Genomic DNA, 19,546 nt, shown 5'->3' on the forward strand with positions numbered 1-19,546 from the left:
TCGATCCGGATCAGCCTCATGAGACAAGCTCAGTAACCGCTCACGATGGGTCAATCAACAAGCACCTTCATCAAGCACGATGCTGCTTCCGTCACCATCCCCAATCAAGGTCACATCATCGGCCGAATAGCTCAAGACACCTGCACCGCTCAACTCAAATCTCAACGTTTCACCGGCATACCCTTCGCCCAGCCCCCCATCGGCTCTCTCCGCTGGAAGCGTCCCCTCCCACTCTCCCCTACCTTCCGCTACGACAGCAACAACACTGAATACTCTTCCTTCGCCGCACAGTGCCCACAACCAACCAACTATGCACTCACAAATGGCATTACTATCCCCGACTGCCCCACTTTTGGCGAGAGCGAAGATTGTCTCTACCTAAACATTTGGTGTCCTGTTCAAACCGATGGGTCTCGATTGAACCGCAAGTTGCCAGTGTTGTTCTTCCTTCATGGAGGATGGTTGCAGATTGGCAATGCGCATTTTTCGCCAGAAAAAGATCCAAGTGATCTTATCCATTCAGGTCGACTGGAAGCAGTCGTGGTTACAGCAGGATATAGGTTGAACCTATTCGGATTCTTCGCCCACGAAGCGTTGCGGAAAGAAGATCCAGATTGTCTTACAGGAAACTATGGATTTTGGGACCAAAGAGCAGCACTCGAATGGATTCACAACAATATATCCCACTTCGGTGGTGACCCAGATAACATCACCGTCGGAGGCCTGTCAGCGGGTGCACACAGTACACATTCCCAACTGATGCACGAATTCGATCTATCCACTCGCCATCCGAGCTACAAGCCGATCATTAGCAGGGTTTTCTTGCAGTCCAATTCGGCAATCTGGCCTTCGAAACCCGTCGCAGAAACTTCAGGACAGCTGGACGAGCTATGTTCACTTCTCAACATCGACATAAGCTTGAGTGCGGAGGACAAGATAGCAAAGTTGAGAGAGGTGCATGCTGGTACCCTTGCAAAGACGGTGGGGGGAATGAAGATGCATACTTTTAGAGCGACTAGGGATGGAGAGGAGCGGGCCTTTGTTAAGGCGGATTGGACAAAGGCGATGATGGATGGCAGGTTTGCCAAGTGGTGCGAGAAAGAAGGGCTCACCTTTTTGATGGGGGAATGTGAGGATGAAGAGTGGGTGTATAGGTATATTAATACTCCAGCGGATACCGAGGGGTTGGTGAGGCAGGTGAATAATTATTACACGCTCCCATTGGTGGAGAAGATGCTGCCTTTGTATGGGGTGGAGATGTCGACAAGGTCCCCAAGCTCAGCGAAGGGGAGCAAGGAAGCATCGCAAGGGCTGAAAGAAGAGGACAAGTCTTTGTACGACATTCTTGGAGTGAAAGCCTCAGCAACCTCCACCAAGATAAGGTCCGCTTACCTTGCACAAGTGCGTCTTTATCATCCAGACAAACTTCAGCAGCAACAACAGCATCTCGACCCCACAGCAATCGCAGACTCGCTCCCCCAATCCGACCAATTCATCCGACAACTAAACCATGCCTACAAAACCCTCATCGACAACCAAACCCGTTCTTTCTACGATGAGAAACTTGTAGCTTTACGAGCTGCTTCCTCTTCATCCACCCAACCACGTATCTCACAAACCATAGACTTTGAATCTTTCCAACCAACCGAACCGCAAGCTTTCGCGGGGCCAATGACGTTCGACTACCCCTGTCGATGCGGTTCATCCTACTTCATCTCGGAAGACCAGATCCACGATCGAATCGAACTCATCTCTTGCGATGGGTGTTCTGACAATATTCGTGTCAGATACGATGACGACGATAATTCCCACCACTCGCCCTCTACAGCGGATGAGATTGCCGAGATCTTTGGACACGTTTGTTCTGATTCTCAGGTATATATTGCTCAACGGATCTTGATTACGGATCTAATCAAAGGAGGCTTTCCGCCGGAGAGGATCTTGAGGTATCGGATAGAGTATCGAGCAAAGGTGATTGATGACGTTCTGCCCGGGTATAGGGGGGTAAGTCATTCGTTTGATGATTACCTTTGGTGGTTTTCCTCGCTTAAGAAGGAGGAGAAGGAGTTGGTGGGGGCTTGGTTAGAGCCCTATAAGGCGTTTGTTAAGGGTGAAGATGTTCATGGAACGTGGTATGGCGCAAGGAAAGCCGAAGCGGCTGCGAGATTGATTAGGGTGTTGGGTAGGGATGGTGCGATTGAGGTGAAGAGAGATGAAAGGTGGGATGAGAAGGAGGAGCTGGTCGAGGGGATGCTTAGGATTCGGAAGGAGCTGGCCGAGTCTCTTTGATAGCTCAAATGCATGTACTCAGCCATTGGTTCACTCGGTGGTAGTGATATACTTTCGCATTGCTCGAATCAAGGTCTTGCATGCTACTGGTTCGCCTCGCTGGTTCTGACCTTGCGTACCGAGCATGAGAGCAAGCTTTTTAATCACCCTGTGACTCACCTCTCAAGGTAGACGAAAGTTTGTCGGCGTGCTGCGCTCAGAAGAAAGAAGAAGCTCTGTATTAGCGCGCGCTTAATGGGGGTGTTTGCTCTTACCTAGCTCATCAGCTCGGCAGCGTGTCACTGGCATCTTGAGGCGACATTGCTTCAAGCATCTCATGTTCTGGGTCAAGTGCGAATGAATTCTTGTACTTGCATTTGTCCATCCCGTATATTGCAGTCTTGACGGACACAACCCTGTCTTGCATCTTGACCAGCTGCTCTTGCACACACAAAGGACGTTGACGACGTTGAATCTTGGCTTCACACATTGAGATGTTGAGTTGAGGACGAAAGGTCTTGATATATGAGGTTTTTTTTGAAGCGTTTTGAGGCAGAACATAACTTGGGAAACTTGAACACAGCAGACTTCGGCAAAGCTTGAAACAAAGCGACAGTGAATGTTGAGAACACCAGATCGGCGTCTGATTTGAAGTTGAAGAGAACGTGACGGATGCTAGGTATAGCATATTGTGCATGTGCTTGAAGAGGTGATTTGAGGACCATTGCAGGCGCTGTTCGCACCCCTCGGTCGGTGGGGATGCTTAGTAGTATCGACTGGGCTCGACATTGTCCTCTCGAGGGGGGCTGTCGAGGTGACTTCCCAACCTAGCCCTGGAGGGAGGAGGAACTCTTTCCTCCCTATCAGCGTCGTACCTATCCCCACCACCGCGTCTTGGGCTTGGCGATCGGGAGTACCTGCTTCCACCGCTTCTCTTTGGTGGAGGGCTGGGTGATCTCCTCGGCCTTCTCGGAGGGGAGGGTCTTCTTCTCCAGTCATCCCTTGAATCGGCAAAGCCTCTCCTGTAGGAATCTCCACCTCGGTATGAGCTAGTTCCTGCTCGATCGGCCCTATCGTATGCTCGACCGGTGTATCTCGAGCCTCCATCCCTACCACCTCCACTGCTTCGGTCACCTCCACGAGCAGGAGCACGGTATCGATCATCCGGTCGAATCTCACCCTTGTAAATACCAGGAGTGGGATCGTGAGGTTTGTGGGTAGTCGAGAAATCGACTCGAATCTTTCGACCGTGCAAATCCTTGCCGTTCAAGGCTTCAATAGCAGCAGAGGCGCCGTCGACATCACGCATGGTGACGAAACCGAAGCCTCGCGAACGACCTGAACGGGCATCGTAGACGACAACGACCTTGTCCACAGGGGCGATGGCTTCGAATTCGTCCTTGAGGTCTGCTTCGACGGTGCGGATCGAGAGACCAAAAACTCCGAGGACGGTGGTAGGGTCGACATGGGCGGGTGCACCACGAGGTTTGGGCGGTGGGGAACGACGACGATCGGAGCGAGGGGGAGGAGGTGAGCGGGAACGGTTGCGATCGCGTCGGTCACGGTCGTCTCGATCGTATCGTCGGGCAGCGGGGGATCGAGAGCGGCGATGAGGCAGAGGCGAACGGCTACGACTACGACTGCGACTGCGGCTGTCAGCGCGACGAGCGGGGCTGCGGTCACGTCGACCAGGGACGGGAGTGGTGGAGGGGGAGCGAGAGTAAGATCGACCTCGAGGAGGACGTGACTCGGGTCGTCGGTCTTCGTCGATATCCTTGTAGTCCGGAATGGTGCGGTGTCCACTAGAAGCGGCGTCCATTGGTTCGTCGTACGCGTCCATCGTTGCAGGGTGACCCAATCGATGTAGAAGTGATGGTAAGCGGATGGGGAAGGTAAGGCAAGGTGGAGGTGTAGTTGTAGGATCGTGTCAGCAGAACTCGCACATCAACATGAACAACACTCAAGAAAAATCAACACCTTTTTCTTTTTCTTTTTCTTTTTCTTTTTCTTTTTCTTTTTCTTTTTCTTTTTCTTTTTCTTTTTCTTTTTCTTTTTTTCTTTTTCATATTCTTTTTCTTTTTTTCTTTTTCATATTCTTTTTCTTGCTTGTCAAGTGTGCGCACAGATGCGGCCGAAGACACTTACCACTGGGAAAGGGAAAGCTCTGCTGTCTGTGGGTATAAGACAGGCACGATGAGGTTGCGGAAGGTGATTGGATATAAATGTGCAATATACTGCAGCCCGTAGAAACTTTGCCAGAGGGATGGGACAAGATTTGGGAACTGCGTTTCAGGTCGAAAATGGAAAATTGCAAGAAATATCCGAATCCGAATTGGCGATTCCAATTTCTTGAAAATGATTCGAATTTCCGATTTGATAATCCTCTCTCGCGCGAGTAGCTTTAGTTGGACGTCAAGTTGGACGGTCAGTTATTGAACCACCATTTTCTTTTCTTGCATGCCTTGTTGCATCGCCATCGGTCGGTCGCTGTCATCTGCACCATCACAGTCTTGTTTTAGTATTTTGTTTTGTTTCGATTGCCTGGGCCTGAATCGGAGTAGCGATGACGTTGGAAGACTTCAACCAACTACCATTCCTTTTGGCTGATATGTGTTTTCTCAAGATGAGTTGACAGCGAATGGCTGAGCGTTGGTGACGACATGCATACATCACAATCTTATTTGCTTTCAATCTTCTTTCTCGTCCATCATTCACCAGCAATGAGATGACAGTGCAGAAGCTATTGACTGGTCCAGCTCTGACTCGATCAGTGTCAAAATCAATCACGTCAACAAAGATGACGAAAAGAACACCAGTCTGCCTTCCGTGCACGTCTGTGCTTCATCCCAAGTTCTGCGATGCTCTTCCGATGGCAAGCGGCGGACATAGTGGGCATGCGCCTCGTCGAACTCGAGCGTGTCAAGTGAATCCGCATCGCCAAACAGCAATTTCGCCTGCTTAGCGGCGGGGCCCTCGAGCTGCTTCAGCAATGGTAAGCCTTCAGGTGTGAGACCACTTATGAATATGTGATGTCGCAGCAGAAGACGACTCTTTGCATCTTCTTCCTCTTGCTCTTTCGTCTTGGGCGCCCGCTGCTTGTTGGATGCTGGGGTTGGATGGCGTCGCTGCGAGTACTCGTGACCGCGGCAAGATGCTAAGCCCTTGACATCAAAGAAGAGCTCGAGGCACTGCTTCTCTTGGTCGACAGCAAGATGAGGGCCTACTGCCGCCTCTTTGACCTCTCGGGTGGGCCGGTTGATCGAGTTCATTACTTGGATAGCAATGTACGACAACTTGGTCTCGTCAAACTTGTCAGCGCCATTCGGAGGCTGGTCGCTGTGAGACTCATAAACGGGTATGAGCAAAGTCCATCCAGCTTGATTGCTAACGCCTTGCGCTGTGGCGTGACGGATCCAGAGCTCGCGAAGCAATTCTGTCCCAATGCGACGGTCGAGCGGTATCTCCTCAGGCAGAATGGTGGGATGCGTAAAGTTGAGCCATGCGCGTCGGGCCCACGAAGCCAGTTGTGACGGCAAGCCTTGATCGGCTTGGTCTCGATCCGCCATGACTTCTTCGCCATCCTCGCTTCCAGAGAAGCCGCTGCTGGACCCGCTGACTGCTGGTGCACACACTACATACTTGGAGCCGGTAAGAGTGCAAAGCCAATCGTGGACACTGACGAGGCCGTAGAGCGCGGTATACTTGGTGTCGGCCGAGGTAGAAGGCCCATTGCAAATGTAGTCACACAGGTCATCCGAGTACCTCTGGCTCATAGCCAGGTCGATGGCCATGGTGGATAGGAGAGCGATGCCGAGCTCGCCTTGAGCGCCCACCTTAAGACCAACGGGTTCACTGACATTGACAATAGCCTGCACCATCATGGATCACTTGGCAGCTACAAGTTCGGGCTTGGATCGAACGCTCCAAGCAACGGCAAGGCTAAGAGGTGGTTCACCAGGTGTACCGGACTTGATCGAATCCGAGGTGGAATAGATTCGACCGAAGTAGCGCAGGCGGCAAGCAATCTGGTTACGAACAAAGGGGTACCAAATCTGTGGGCCAGCTTTGCTCGACAGGTCGAGGTGAAGGCGTCGGGAGGCAAGTGCGATCAGATTCTGGATGGTATCGCCGAGCGGATCAGACTGGTAGTCTTTCAATTCGTCAGGCCATATCCACACCCGCGAGACTAGTTTGTTGATGATGGCCCTGGGCATGATGAATCCGTCGCTGTGATAGCGTGAGTCCATCCACAGCGGTCGTCCAAAGCGAGGAAGGAATGCGTCGAGGTCTCGCATGGTCAGTTGGCCGCCACCCGAGAAGAGCGTGCGAAGATGTTGACTAGTCAAGTTGGGGTCGAGCGGCATCGCCGAAAACGGCTGGGGGAAACTTTGCATGTCGAATTCTGACGGGCGTCGCGAAGCTTGACGAGATTCGCCGGCGGGGGCGTGCGGTGCCAGATTCGGGTTGGTGTCGATGAGGAGGATCCACGTCATCTTTGGCACGGCAAAGAACCACACTAGACGTATGTATGGCAGCAATGTATCAATGCTACTGCATTTGTCCAATGCGAGGAAAAAGAACGAGTTAGGGTCAGCGTCGCGAAAGAGATGCTCCACTAATTGGAGGCTTGGCTTGAGATGGTCTCGAATGGAATGGGTGAGCAACTCATGATAGGACAATTGGCAAGAGTACTGTCCCTTCATGGTTGACGCGAGAGTGGTGGCCGTTTCACAGATGTAATCGAGGATCTTTTCACGAATTCGCGGGGTTGCCAAAAGGCTAGGCGGAGGATCGGCGGCTTGATTGGCGGGGTGGACGTGAGCGAGCGGATTGTCGGTGCTAGGAGGTATGTCTGTGGAACAGAGATGTGGGAGGCGGCTCTGGTGGCAGAGGTTAGAGGGAGTCTCGAAGAACGAGCCCTCTTTCAAGCCAGTAGTTCGGGCATAGTAGAAGACGACGGCACGCCAGCACGCGGCAGGATCTTGGTGGTGAGCAGGCGGGTCAAAGCAACCAGAGGCATGTTGGAGCTGGATCAGGTAATAGGCTGTAGTCTGGCAGTAGATGGCAAGCCAAGCGAGGATGGAGAGGTGTGCTTCGTTGAACCTCATTTTTTCTTCGTTGGGCTGATACTTGGTTTCTAATGACCCAGGGAGGAGTCCCTTGACGCGTTGAAAGTAGTCATAGACTGGCTTGTCCTGCGGTGGCTCCGAGTCATCATAGTTTTGTGTGAGAGAAACGAGCATACCGGGACAGACGGTACTGAGTTGGACGCAGAGCCTGGTTTTGCCAAAGCCTGAGGACTGGATTATGGGGAGCACCTTGGTAAAGTACTTGAACTTGGAAGGGGAATTGAGCTGGTTCTATACCTTGATGTGGTGGACGAGCATTTCGAGAGCTTGACCGTTGAAGGTGGAGGTAAAGTCGCTGAGAGGCATACGGACCCTTCGGGGTGCACCTGGGACGAAAGCATGCTGCAAGACAAGTGCAAGGCGGTCGACAGGGTCGAGGGTAGGTTGAAAGAGGGCGGATTGATCGATGCGTTCCAAGAGAGTTTCTGCGTCGAACTGTTCTTTGAGACATGCAGAGCCAGAATGGTGCAAGAAGCTATCGACAAAGGATTCCGGAAGCCGATCGGCTATGGATTTGAGCCTATCGATGAGCTGCTCAAAGTGTTCGAGACCGAGAAAGAGGTTGAGCATATCTAGACGTTTCTTGCGGCCAATATTGGGCAGGGTTGCGAGTTCGAGCGTCTGAATCCAATATCTGGAGAAGGAATCCTGATCATCGAATGACTTCTTGAGTGTATCATAAAGGAGCTTCTTTCTTGGTGATGCGGGCAAGCCTGGCAGGCTCGGTGAAGACGGCGTGTCATGTGGCGTAGTGGACACGGCGGGAGAGGCAGGAGAAGAACCGGGGTTGAGCGTAGGAGGAAGCATTGGAATCAAATTGCGCGGTGCAGTTGTTGGAAGGGAGGGTAGGAGCGCAATCGGTGCTGGCAGTGATGGTGGCGGTATACTGTCGACCAAAACTGAGCCTCCACACACACGCACCACATGCACCACATGCACCACATGCACCACAACGCAACCAACACTTTGCCCGATCCGATCGACTCTGCCGATTTTGACGATACGCGCACGAACAAGCAAGTTAGCCACGAGAGAGTTGTTCTCGCCCCTCATCTCTGTTGTGTCTATGTGTGATCGCGTCTTGACTTTTTTCGAAGCAATTTTTCGGATTTCGATTTTATAGCGCGTCTTTTCGAGGAGCTCGGATTTTGCCCGATCGTCTCCTGTTTCTTATTATTTTTTTTCTCTCTCAGATTTTGCATCAAATCATGTGATAGAATTACTTCGGCCGACCTCGACTTTTGGCCCAACGCAGGAGAAAACCCCGCCAAACGAACAAAGAAAGCGACGGGCAAGCCTGCTTTTGCGAAAGGGTTAGCGGCGCCAGTCTTTTGAGCCTTCAAGGCTGCTGCTCAATCCGAAGAATTCGAACTCGACACAGAGACAGCGAAGGAGGGCACGTGTGGCATTCAGTGGATGAGAGAGTAGTTGAGGATAAGAGTAGTTGAGGATGAGAATAGTTGAGGATGAGAATAGTTGAAGATGAGAATAGTTGAGAATTCGAGCTTTTTGAGTGTGTGGTTGCAGCTAGGCTTCTCAGAGCTCAAGCCAAATCTCAGCCAGCGCTGCCGGTGTGTGTGTGTGTGTGGCCTAATCGAAAGGCTCGTCGTCGCTATCACCGTCTCGTCCACCGTCACCATCTCCACCCCTCAAGACATACATCAAAATGGTAAGTTGTGCCACCTTATGCATCGACAAGGCACACACTACGACAGCATCCAACGACGACGACCACCGACATGCACGCATCAGCACCCAGTCTGACCTTCCAGCGCCACAGACCGACAGCATTTTCATTCAAGGTCCCGCAGCATGCCAACCGTTGCCACATCAGTCAGAACAGCACCCATCAGATAATGCACAAGCAGCCCGCCGTAGCGTAAGCAGGGAACAACCGACATCATTGTTTCTACATGGCGGTCTGATAACGGAAGAGTAGACACGGTAACACTTTGCAACTTGGCAGGGAACTTCGCCGAATCATGACAGCCACACGAATTCGCGTATCCAATCATGCTGCCCAAAGCAGTGTTGTCACGGCGAGATTGCTGTCAGAGCTGGGCTTGGTTGGTAGGATGGCAATGCATTTACAACGTAGCAAGCCGGAACAAAACGGTCAAACCTCAAGGTTTCGTGAAGCTGGCTCAGGTTGCAGTCAGAGAGGCAGGCTCGCATCAACACAGCATACATGTCAGCCTGGTCACTGCTCATTAGCGACTGCGTCGACCGCACCTGCGCATTACATAACTACACATTCACAGTTCCGCACCAACATATTTGCAGCGACACAACTGCACCGAAAACAATAATAGCCTTACACTCGAACACATCATCTCCGCATACGTCGTTGGAATGCTTTCGTAGCCTCGTCATGCCGACACACGTCGCATCGCCAAAATAGTCATACTGATTCGCCAACACACCATTTCATGTTGCACTTCACCATCATTAGGGTATTGATATCGCCAAGAAGCACGTCAAGAACGGTCAGCGTACTGCTCCTAAGAGCCAGGACCCTTATCTCCTGCTCTTGGTCAAGGTAAGTTTCCGCTGACATTAAAAGAAGAGGACAGATGGTGGCAGGTACGTGGCATGAGTAATGCAGAGACAGTGGAGATCACAAAGCAGGGAAAGCACCAACATGGAGGCGCTGTGCAGACAGTGGACAGGAGCAGGACTAGGCCTCGACAGAAACGCGATCAGGCAAAGTCACTCCAAGTGGGACACATGCGTAGACAAAGGGACAGTGCGGGACGTTGATAGGATGATAACCACCACTTGGCAATCGTCGCTCCTCTTCTTGCAAACAACCTTGAACGAAATCATGACGCTGACCATTTCCACTACATATCACCGCACGCATCTCACCTGCAACACCCGCTCAACGATCACAACCAACAGCTCTACCGCTTCCTCGCCCGCCGAACCGACTCTCGATTCAACAAGGCCATCCTCCGACGCCTTTACATGTCCAAGATCAACCAGCCCCCTGTCTCGGTCTCCCGTGTCATCTACTTGACCAAGTCTCAGGGTGGTGTTGCCGCTTCTGCTTCCGAGACTCCGAAGACCGTTGTTGTTGTTGGAACCATCACCGATGACAACCGAGTTCTCGAGCTTCCCAAGCTTTCCGTTGCTGCTCTTCGTTTCACCAACACTGCCCGTGCCCGTATCGAGGCTGCTGGCGGTGAGTGCCTCACCTTGGACCAGCTCGCTACCCGTGCTCCTACCGGTAGCAACACGGTCTTGATCCGTGGTCAGAAGACCGCACGTGAGGCTGTCAAGCACTTCGGTTTCGGCCCTCACAAAAACAAGAAGCCTTACATCCGATCCAAGGGTCGCAAGTTCGAAAAGGCTCGTGGTCGTCGTGCCTCGCGCGGTTTCAAGGTGTAAATCGCCGTACATCTCTAGCTGCATTTCTTGTCACTGTTTCGTTCTTCTTCTTCCGATATGCATACCTTGCTTAGGGGTTTGCCTTGAGGAAGTTTCACCTTACATCCCCAAAAAATCAGATGTTGGCCGAACTCGGTTCGTCAATGTTGGTCAAAACACACGCCATCTTACATGACATTCATACAATCACACATCACCTTGCCGGAGTTGTCTAGTCAACACTCATCCACCGCATCCAATCCATGCAGATTCTGTACTTTTTCTCCATCCTCTTCCAAGCCTGTCAGTTTGTGTCATTTCCTCACTTTGAAGCCAACTCCTGCTCGCTGTTTTGATGACACTGGTTGGGTGAACCAACTGCCGTTGTACCCATGTCGTGCTTGTCACTCCAAGTTCGAACAGCCCTCGAGCACTTTTCCGCCTCGCAGTGCATGACAAATCAAACGTGCACAACGCAACAGAGTGCACATGGAAGAATGATCCTGCTTGCCGTAAAAGTAAGCATACAAGTAGAAATGGGAATGAGCGATGCAAAACAAACGTCGATTGCTACAAGAACACCTGGTTCCGAGCTGCTTTCCATCAGCTGGACCCGACATACTCCTGTTTCAACTGACGTTTCTTTGCTTGCAAGATCATCTTCTCGATCGCTTCCCGATCGGGGATGGTGGGGTCTTGGAGATCTTCTCCGCTGAAGATTGAGTATACCATCGCTACTGTCGCTGCTTCTGCTTGCGTTGTGGAGATAACTTGACCAGAGGGACCTTTTTGACGTTTTCCTCCTCCCTCTTCTTCCACTTCCTCCTCTTGTGGGCGTTTTCCGCTTTCTAGCGTTGATGATGCATCTTCCGGTTGTGCGTATTGTGAGTCGTAGGATTGAGCAAGGGCTTGCATACTTTCCTTCCACGGTTTTGGTGAGCGTCTGGGTATTGTCGGAACTTGGATCCCTCCGTTTGATCCCTCTTCTTCATTATCGCTTATATCCATCTCTTCCTCTCCCACACCTGCATCCCTTCGCCTCAAATCGCGCTTAACCCCCATCATCAGGGCCAAATACCTCTCCCTCCACTCCCTTTCCTCTTCCTTTCTCTCCTCCTCCAACAACACACCGTCATCTTCATCCTCATCCCCATAGTAACTACGCGGCAAATTCCTAAACCTCTCCCATCTATCTTCCCTCCTTCCCCCTTCCTCCCCCTCCGTCCCCCTCCTCTCAAAAAGTTCCTTGACACCAGGTAAATCCTTCGCCCGACCAAAATACTTATATCCTCCCTTTCCACCCACCTTCCCTTCATCCCCTAAGATACTCGGTACGCCTCTCTTATAATTTGCACCACCCAAAGCTAAAATTTGATTCTCCCAGTGTCCTTTCTCCCGTAAAAGTTTGTTGATTTCATCGTTGAGATCGCGAACTTCGTAATCTGTGAGTCCAAAGTCCTGGATTTTACTAACTTTGCGCGAGATCTCGCGGATTACTTCGCCACGCCACTTTTCGGCTTCTTTGAGAGAGGTTACAGTGGATGCAAGACGTGGACGACGTACGTTGGGTTTGGGGGAAAGACCGAGAGAGGTGGCTTGAGCTTCGCGAAATCTGTAGAGCATTGATTGTGCTTTTTCTTGGTTGCGCGCCATTTTGGGGGATGGGTCTCAGCCTCGAAGCTGGTGAGGTATGCGAGGGGTTGTGTGGATGGACGAATGTGTTGACAGTGGAAAGCGTCAGACGGCTTACGTAGGGTGGTGGTGGGTGGGTATTGAGAGATGGGATGGAGGGAAGGATGGAGGGAAGGATGGATGAAGAGAAAGGGTTCGAGGAGTGGGAAAGGCTGGAATTCTCGACCCTGAGTGGAGAATGGCATTTTCGCAGAGATTCTGATCAGACACGCCAAACGTGTCTGCCCCGCGCTTTAATCCCAGAAGGGGTTATGCCCAGGGCCCCATGATAATGTTAAAGGGTAACGGGTATATCGGCTCGAGCCAGACCAATCGCTTGGTAATGCACCGGCATACCGGCTAAGTAGATGTCCAAGGTGGGGGGAGGTTGCTAAAGGTGGTAGCAGAGTCAGGATAAGGAGGTGTTGGGGGGTATGCGCTGCTTGCAAATGCCATCCATGTATATACACCTTCGGAGCTGGATAGAACTCAGCCAAGTTTTTGTTGATTCTGGCCCATGCGTTTCCTTCTTGTCCTGTCTCAGGCGTTGTTCTCATCAAAAAGACTCAGTCATTGACCGTGGTTGCAATGGGCTAAGTGGCTAGGGGTTAACCCTTGGCAGCCGAGAGGGGGAAGCGAGGAGCATATAGCCACACAGGCCATCTGAAAGAGTCAAGTTCAGAAGGAGACGATACATAGCGATGCTAGCGTGAGAGTAGTGTGTGTACATTCCTGACCAAGAGCGGGACTAAATACATGTTATTAGAGGCTAAGGGCAGAGGAAAGAACCTAGGTCTGTCCAGGGAGGTATGAGCAGCCCGTTTCTTTCCAAGTCTCCTCTTCACCAACACATAATTTCAGCAGGAAGGGTAGGACAGGCTGGTTTTAGATGACGACAACGGTAAAGACTGTGTATTGGTGATCGTGTGAGATGTGGCTAGCTATCTACAGGGAGCAAGTGAGAGTAACTGGAGGGGACCAAGTGGAAACCCGCTGGTCGAGGAGGTTCAAGCTACTCAACCCCGGATGCATTGGTCAAGAAGACCCGGCACCTGGACCCCATTATTGGTGATATTGGTAGGATGCCGCCAATACAAGGCAGAAGTGGGCCTGCAACATTGGCAAGTTGACAATTGCAAAGAAACACATCCCTTTTGTGATCGGGAAGACACAGGTAATAGAGATGCTGCTGAGCTTAACGATCCTCTTGATCATCATTGTGGTCGCTGCTGCTTTCCGTAACTAATGTTGAAAGGATGGTAGACATTTTATGGTAGGGCACAGTTGTATTACGTTCTCAACATTGGCAAGTAAGTAAAAGTAATGGATGATATTTCGGGAACAAAACTAGGTGAATCGAGCACTTTATTTACACCTTGACATCAACATAAAGATAGAAGGGAGTGTCATAGGTGTCATAGGACCGAATGCGCAGGAAGATCTGGAAGCATATGAGAAGTGGCGCAGGAATCGTCGGATTGGGCCGAACGAGGATGCCAAAGTCGAATCCATTGAGATCGGTAGTAAGAGCGGTCCTACGACAGATCTCGCTCGAATCAGTACGAGCGGGAGCTTACAGCGAAACCTGCCGGAATCAGTAGTAACGTGATTGTATGACAGATCTCACGGAAACCGGCAGGAGGACGTTGTCAGCGGTCCGGTGCCTGGAACCCGAAATCTACTGGCTTGATCAATTTCAACCAGTTTCAGTGAGCACTCTTGGGTATGCACCTGTTGGCCACTTTCACTGAGACTGCTTGGAAGGTTGTTTGTTTGACAAGTTTTGGCTAACCACTGTGAACACTCAGTTCAGTGGTAGCATGGCACAGTCAGCTCCTGCTTGCTGCAGAACACTTAGTATACATGATGATAATTGTTGACTTGACATGAGTGTTTGAGGTGTCAACAATCAGACAGCAAATCAATGAGGAAAGCCCAGACCACAGTATGAGTACTGCCTTTGGTGAGATAGATATCTGGACCACAGTAACCACTGCCTACAGACAGCATCAGTGAGGGGTGATACAACACCCCTGCTCAGATTAGTAGCAATGGCCTGTGATTGCACTATGTGATGGAACAACTAAGTATATGTTACAGTAGAGTATAGTTTAGTTAAGAATAGAGTGGATGCCAGATCCACTCATTCACTATGATGGAGGGGTGTATATATATCTTGGTGCCATGGTGTCAACTTCACCATGGCCTCCCTCCTTGCGCTCCCCTTTGGCGCCGGACAGTGCACTAGGGCTAGCTCTCTGCTCATCAATCACCTTCCTGATGAAGGCCGAGAAGGCCCATCTCACTCCAATCCCCTCTGCATCCACCTCTGCATCCCAAGTCATGTGATCGAAGCTAGTGTTTAAAACCAAAACAACCAAGTGATCCACCTGAACATCAATGCCATAGGGGATGATTCTGACCATAGTGCTGATGCCAAAGTTGAAAAGGAAGGAGGGCACAGAGTCACCAGTATTGTTGTGGATCTCACCAGTGAATGTGTTGAAGAAGGAGCAGGAGGTCCAGTAATTAGGCAGGAGCTTTGTCTGTTCCTTGAAGTGACCCTCCAGCTATTCCACCACTTTGGGTCTGTTCTTGAGGTTGTGCTGCCACTGAGGATGCAGAAGTGGCACAAGATGGTTGAGGTGTTCATTGGAGTGGTCCTGAGCCCATTCCAGGAGCTTTACACCAAATTCATTTTTGCTAGTGTGGGTGGTGAAGTTGATCTTGACATTGCCCCTTTCAGCCCATAGGCCCAAGTGGATGTTTCCCCTGGATTTCATCTGGTCATGCTTTTGCAGGGCTTTCATGAAGAGTTCCAGACCCTTGGGAGCTGACTTGTTGGCTGCAGTCTGCTTCTTGTAGCTCATGGGCTTGAACCTCTGCAGGATGAGCTGGTTGGTGTCAGAGTCAATGACAGTGAGGTTAGTCATGATCTTTTTGTCATAAGCAGGGATGTGGATAGGACTGCCAACAATTCTGAACTTGTTGCTGGGGGGGGGGGGGTGATTGTGTCTGGTGTAGCCCATGTTGTGGGCTGTCAGAGGTCACATGCCCAAAACCTGATATCTGTAATAAAGTCGTGTCTATTACGAATCCTGTTGAGTTATGCAACAATGCTTGTGGTATTACGATTCTCGGCAAGATATGTGGTAGAGCCATCTCTATCACTTTTCTCACTCAGAAGTGTAGTAATGGTTTTGTTATTGCAGGTTTTGACTGACCACTGTGGACACTCTGTCCAGAGGTAGCTCAGCATGATCAATAACTGATATGAACTGGTACTGACACCAAGGTCTGGTGTGAGTGATGTGATTGTTTGGTGATGTCGACACAAGTGTCCAGTGTATCAACTATTGCTTGAGGTGATCCCCGGACTGCAGTGGACTACTGCCTTTGGTTCTATCTTTATCTGGACTGCTGGTTTGCTATGAACCACCTTTGGATGTCAGTGAGCAGTGATACAACACATGCACAACAATGAGAGGCAATCTACTTGATTGTGACTATGCTGACTGAAACTAATGAGTACTTATGCTTGAAGTAATAACTAGTTTATATGGTGTAGAGTGGATGAGGATCCACTTGTCCACCTATGACAAGAAGGTATGCTTATATACATCCTTTGTAGTGTCACCTGTGACACTGCTCTGGCTCTCTCTCTCCATAGAGTACCCTCTTCATCAAGTACTATACAGGGGTCCTTGTAGCACCGCTCCTGTCCTTCTTGAGCTGTGTGTCAACTCCTTTGACACTGCTCCTCCTCCTCATGACCTGCTTGCCAGTGTCCTTGACACAGCTCTTCTTCCTTCAACCAGTGATGGTTCTCCAGGTCTTTATCTTGTGGCCCCTGAGTGGTAACCAGCTGCATGCTCCTGAGCTTGGTCCTCTTCTTGGCAATGCTTGGTCCTGCTCCTCGCATGTGAAGTTCACTGTACTATCATCCTTGCCACTGATCTCCACGGAGTCTGCCACATGATCATGTCTACTACAGATCCTGGTGGAATTTGTGATACCACCTTCACTCATACCAAACTCACTGAGAACTGTCATAGAGCCAATTCTATTGCAGATCTCAGTGAATTCTGCTGCAAATCCTATGATCTGCCTGATTCCCTGATTCCTGCACTCCCTTCATATGAGTTGACGGGTCTTCTTCTTGTGCATCCAGGCCCATGACAATCGCCTGCAACGCTGCTCCTACTCTGGAGGCTTCGTTGACACTGCTCCCCCTCCTCATCCTTCCTATCCTTCCCATCCACTGCGTGGTGCTGCTCTCTGGCTCCACTTCTCTCACCTCCTGCAGATGGACAGTCTGTCATTGTCTTATCTCCTATAGGGGCTAGTCCCACTTCATCTGGGTGGCAACCTGCACCCCCTCTCATCACCCTCTTGTCATTGGCACCCACCTGGTGGCCCTGACTTCATCATCGTGCCAGGCCCCTGCTTCATCCAGTGGTGTTCTTCCTTCATACAGTATCCTCCCCTTGTCCTATCAGCAATGGGGTGCCTTTCTTGACCAATTCCCATGAGATCTGTTGTACTCAGCATGATATTATGATTCTTGCCAAACTCTGTAGTAGCGACTGTGTTCCTACAGATCCTGCTGAGTTATGCCATAGGACCATTCCTACTACTGATTTCAGTGAACTCTTCCTTAAGCTCTCGTTTAGCCTGATCCTGCGATTCCTGCACTCCTTCATATGACTTCAACTTCTTCCTGTCTCTTGCGCATCCGGCTCCTATGACACAAGGCTCTACTACAGAAGTCAGTGGGAACGGTAGTACCATGTTTGTACAACAGATCTCACAGGGACTGGCTCAAAGATACCTCTATTGCCCATTAGACAGGAGGATGACAATGGAAAAGGGAGAGTTCACCACTGGATGAGTTAGGGGCCCTACACAATGATGAAGTCTGCATAAGGGGATGGGTGCTGGTGTCAGGAGGTAGATGAAAAGGGGGGTACACTGCCACTAGGATGAGGTGGAGTGACCCCTGTCATTGATGAAGTAACAGTAGCCCTCCTCGATGACAAAGGAACAGGAGGAGCAGTGCTTGTCAAAGAGGGTATTCTCTGGAGAGAGAGCTGGAGCAGAGTCGCAGGTGACACTGCAAGGATGTTGTATATAACCATACCTTCTCGTCATAGTAGTTGAGTGGATCTCCATCCACTCTACACTTTACATTACTAGCTATAACCTCACAATAAGTATACTTAGTAGATTTGTCAGCAGTAGCAATTGCAGAGCATTGCTATTACCATAGTGCATGTGTTGTATCACCACTTGATGCCATCCAAAGGCAGTTCATTCTGGGATCCAGATATCAATCAACACCAAAGGTGGTTCATACTGCAGTCCAGCTCTCTTGATCATTAGAACCAAAGACAGTTGTCCACTGTGGTCCCAGGATCACTCAGTCAATCAGTTGGCACACTGGACACTTGTGTTGGTGCCAACAACATCATCAGCACCAGACCTTGGTGTCACCACAACATATCTATAGTTATTGATTGTGTCAAGCTGCCTCTGGATGGAGTGTCCACAGTGGTTAGTCAAAACCTGCAATAACTTTCAAGCTATCACATATTCAAGCAAGAAAAGTCATAGAAGGCTTCTAAGACAGATCTCAGCAAGAATAACAATAATGTCCTTTTACCATAGATCTCAACAGGATCAGTAGTAGTTGTATTTCTACTACAGATTTCAGGTTTCAGGTGTGCAACCTCTGACAAATGTGTTGTAAAGTTGAGTTGAGTGTGTGTCAAAAGCTGGAAGAGGGATGGTGGAAGAAGGGAAGGAAGATGCAAAGTGGAAAAAGCAAATTATCTCCAACTTGCATGTGGAGGTTGGAATTTTCATCTGGAGGCCAGTGCACATGTGGAGGTTTCCATTTTCAAGTTGAGCTCCAGCAGACATAGCTCATTTGCTTGTCTCAGCCTCAATATACTTTGCAGAGATGACTAAGCAACCACACATGTCTTGAATTAAAAAGAGAGATGATAGAATGATGGAGGGGAGGCTCCAGAGTGCTTCACAGCTCATCTGGCTCACCTACAGTGCCTTGGAGAAGACTTTACCTTGACATGCCTTTAAATGGCAACTTCCAGGAGATAAAGGCATGTCAATGCTGGGTACCCTCTACTGCAATGTTTCTCCTACCCAAAGTGATGCTGCATACCCTATTCTGCTGTGTGAACCTTCCCATAAAGCTCTCACAGTGACTGCTTGGCATTTGCCTTCAGTGCAACTTCAGTTGCAGTATATAGTATGAGGTGCAAAATAGCAGCCAGGGAAGATGAAGAGATACAGCTGAGCTGAGTGTACAGGACAAAGCACAGAGAGTGTAGCAGTACTGCACTACACTGTCTTGGTTCATATCTAGCATTGTTGAAGACTTTGCTTTGACATGCCTTTATTCTACATATGCTGAAGATAAAAGCATGTCAATGTCAACTGACCTGTAAGGCAGCATATCCTCTATGCAAAGTGGTGTTGTGTGTTCTCCATGGTAGGGAGCACAATCCTATGAAGGCGCCTTGATACTAGCTTTATTTTTGGCACCAGACCATCTTCTATGACAGTATATATAGTGAGACATCAAGTAGCAGTAGGTACAGATCTGGAGCACTGATGGATCTGGGCTCATAGAACACAGTGCAGGGGTGGTAATAGTAGTGTACTACTTTGCCTTTGGCTGTATCTTGCATCATCGGAGACTTTGCCTTGACATGCCTTTAAGTCTCTATATTGGGGAGATAAAGGCATGTCAAAGGTAAGTACCCCAAAATCAAGGATATCTCCTGCGCTCAGGGTATGGCAGTAGTCTCCCAGGAAGGGTGCAGCTTCCTATGTGCTTTTCAGATCGATTCAGCCACAGAGGAGGCAGAGTTATCGAGAAGCCAAGGAGTCAACCATCCATCTCAACTTAGATAGCAAGTTCACAGTCACTAAGGACACAGACCTCAAGAGCTTCGACAATATCTTGCACACAGAGGTAGGAGAAGATCTCTCTACGTCGTACCTGTACTAATGTTCTGGTGGGAAAAGAAGGCTCAGTAATTCAGCTCATGCTCGTCTCAACATCATTAGTCACAATCTCAAAA

General features: G+C 50.0%; 6 protein-coding genes across 6 annotated transcripts; 2 read left to right on the forward strand and 4 right to left on the reverse strand.

Annotated features, from left to right (window-relative positions):
- Window positions 1-45: 45 nt before the first annotated feature.
- UHO2_01739 (uncharacterized protein) lies at window positions 46-2,289 on the forward strand (the record flags this gene model as incomplete). Its single annotated transcript, XM_041559176.1, has 1 exon — window positions 46-2,289. One exon carries the CDS (start codon window positions 46-48, stop codon window positions 2,287-2,289), a length of 2,244 nt encoding a protein of 747 aa, XP_041415110.1.
- A 742-nt stretch (window positions 2,290-3,031) lies between these two features.
- Window positions 3,032-4,108, reverse strand: UHO2_01740 (uncharacterized protein; the record flags this gene model as incomplete). The annotated part of the gene is made up of 1 exon (XM_041559177.1): window positions 3,032-4,108. The coding sequence occupies one exon, from the start codon at window positions 4,106-4,108 to the stop codon at window positions 3,032-3,034; it is 1,077 nt and encodes a 358-aa protein (XP_041415111.1).
- A 943-nt stretch (window positions 4,109-5,051) lies between these two features.
- On the reverse strand, window positions 5,052-8,204 carry UHO2_01741 (uncharacterized protein; the record flags this gene model as incomplete). The annotated part of the gene is made up of 3 exons (XM_041559178.1): window positions 5,052-6,120; window positions 6,157-7,604; window positions 7,635-8,204. 3 exons carry the CDS (start codon window positions 8,202-8,204, stop codon window positions 5,052-5,054), a joined length of 3,087 nt encoding a protein of 1,028 aa, XP_041415112.1.
- An 859-nt stretch (window positions 8,205-9,063) lies between these two features.
- On the forward strand, window positions 9,064-10,787 carry UHO2_01742 (putative 60S ribosomal protein L18; the record flags this gene model as incomplete). Its single annotated transcript, XM_041559179.1, has 3 exons — window positions 9,064-9,276; window positions 9,850-9,936; window positions 10,299-10,787. 3 exons carry the CDS (start codon window positions 9,064-9,066, stop codon window positions 10,785-10,787), a joined length of 789 nt encoding a protein of 262 aa, XP_041415113.1.
- Window positions 10,788-11,369: 582 nt separating this feature from the next.
- Window positions 11,370-12,419, reverse strand: UHO2_01743 (uncharacterized protein; the record flags this gene model as incomplete). The annotated part of the gene is made up of 1 exon (XM_041559180.1): window positions 11,370-12,419. The coding sequence occupies one exon, from the start codon at window positions 12,417-12,419 to the stop codon at window positions 11,370-11,372; it is 1,050 nt and encodes a 349-aa protein (XP_041415114.1).
- Window positions 12,420-14,587: 2,168 nt separating this feature from the next.
- UHO2_01744 (uncharacterized protein) lies at window positions 14,588-15,466 on the reverse strand (the record flags this gene model as incomplete). The annotated part of the gene is made up of 2 exons (XM_041559181.1): window positions 14,588-14,983; window positions 15,020-15,466. The coding sequence occupies 2 exons, from the start codon at window positions 15,464-15,466 to the stop codon at window positions 14,588-14,590; spliced, it is 843 nt and encodes a 280-aa protein (XP_041415115.1).
- Window positions 15,467-19,546: the final 4,080 nt, after the last annotated feature.

Source organism: Ustilago hordei (assembly GCF_900519145.1).
Source record: "Ustilago hordei strain Uho2 genome assembly, contig: UHO2_contig_03, whole genome shotgun sequence".
NCBI lineage: Eukaryota > Fungi > Basidiomycota > Ustilaginomycetes > Ustilaginales > Ustilaginaceae > Ustilago > Ustilago hordei.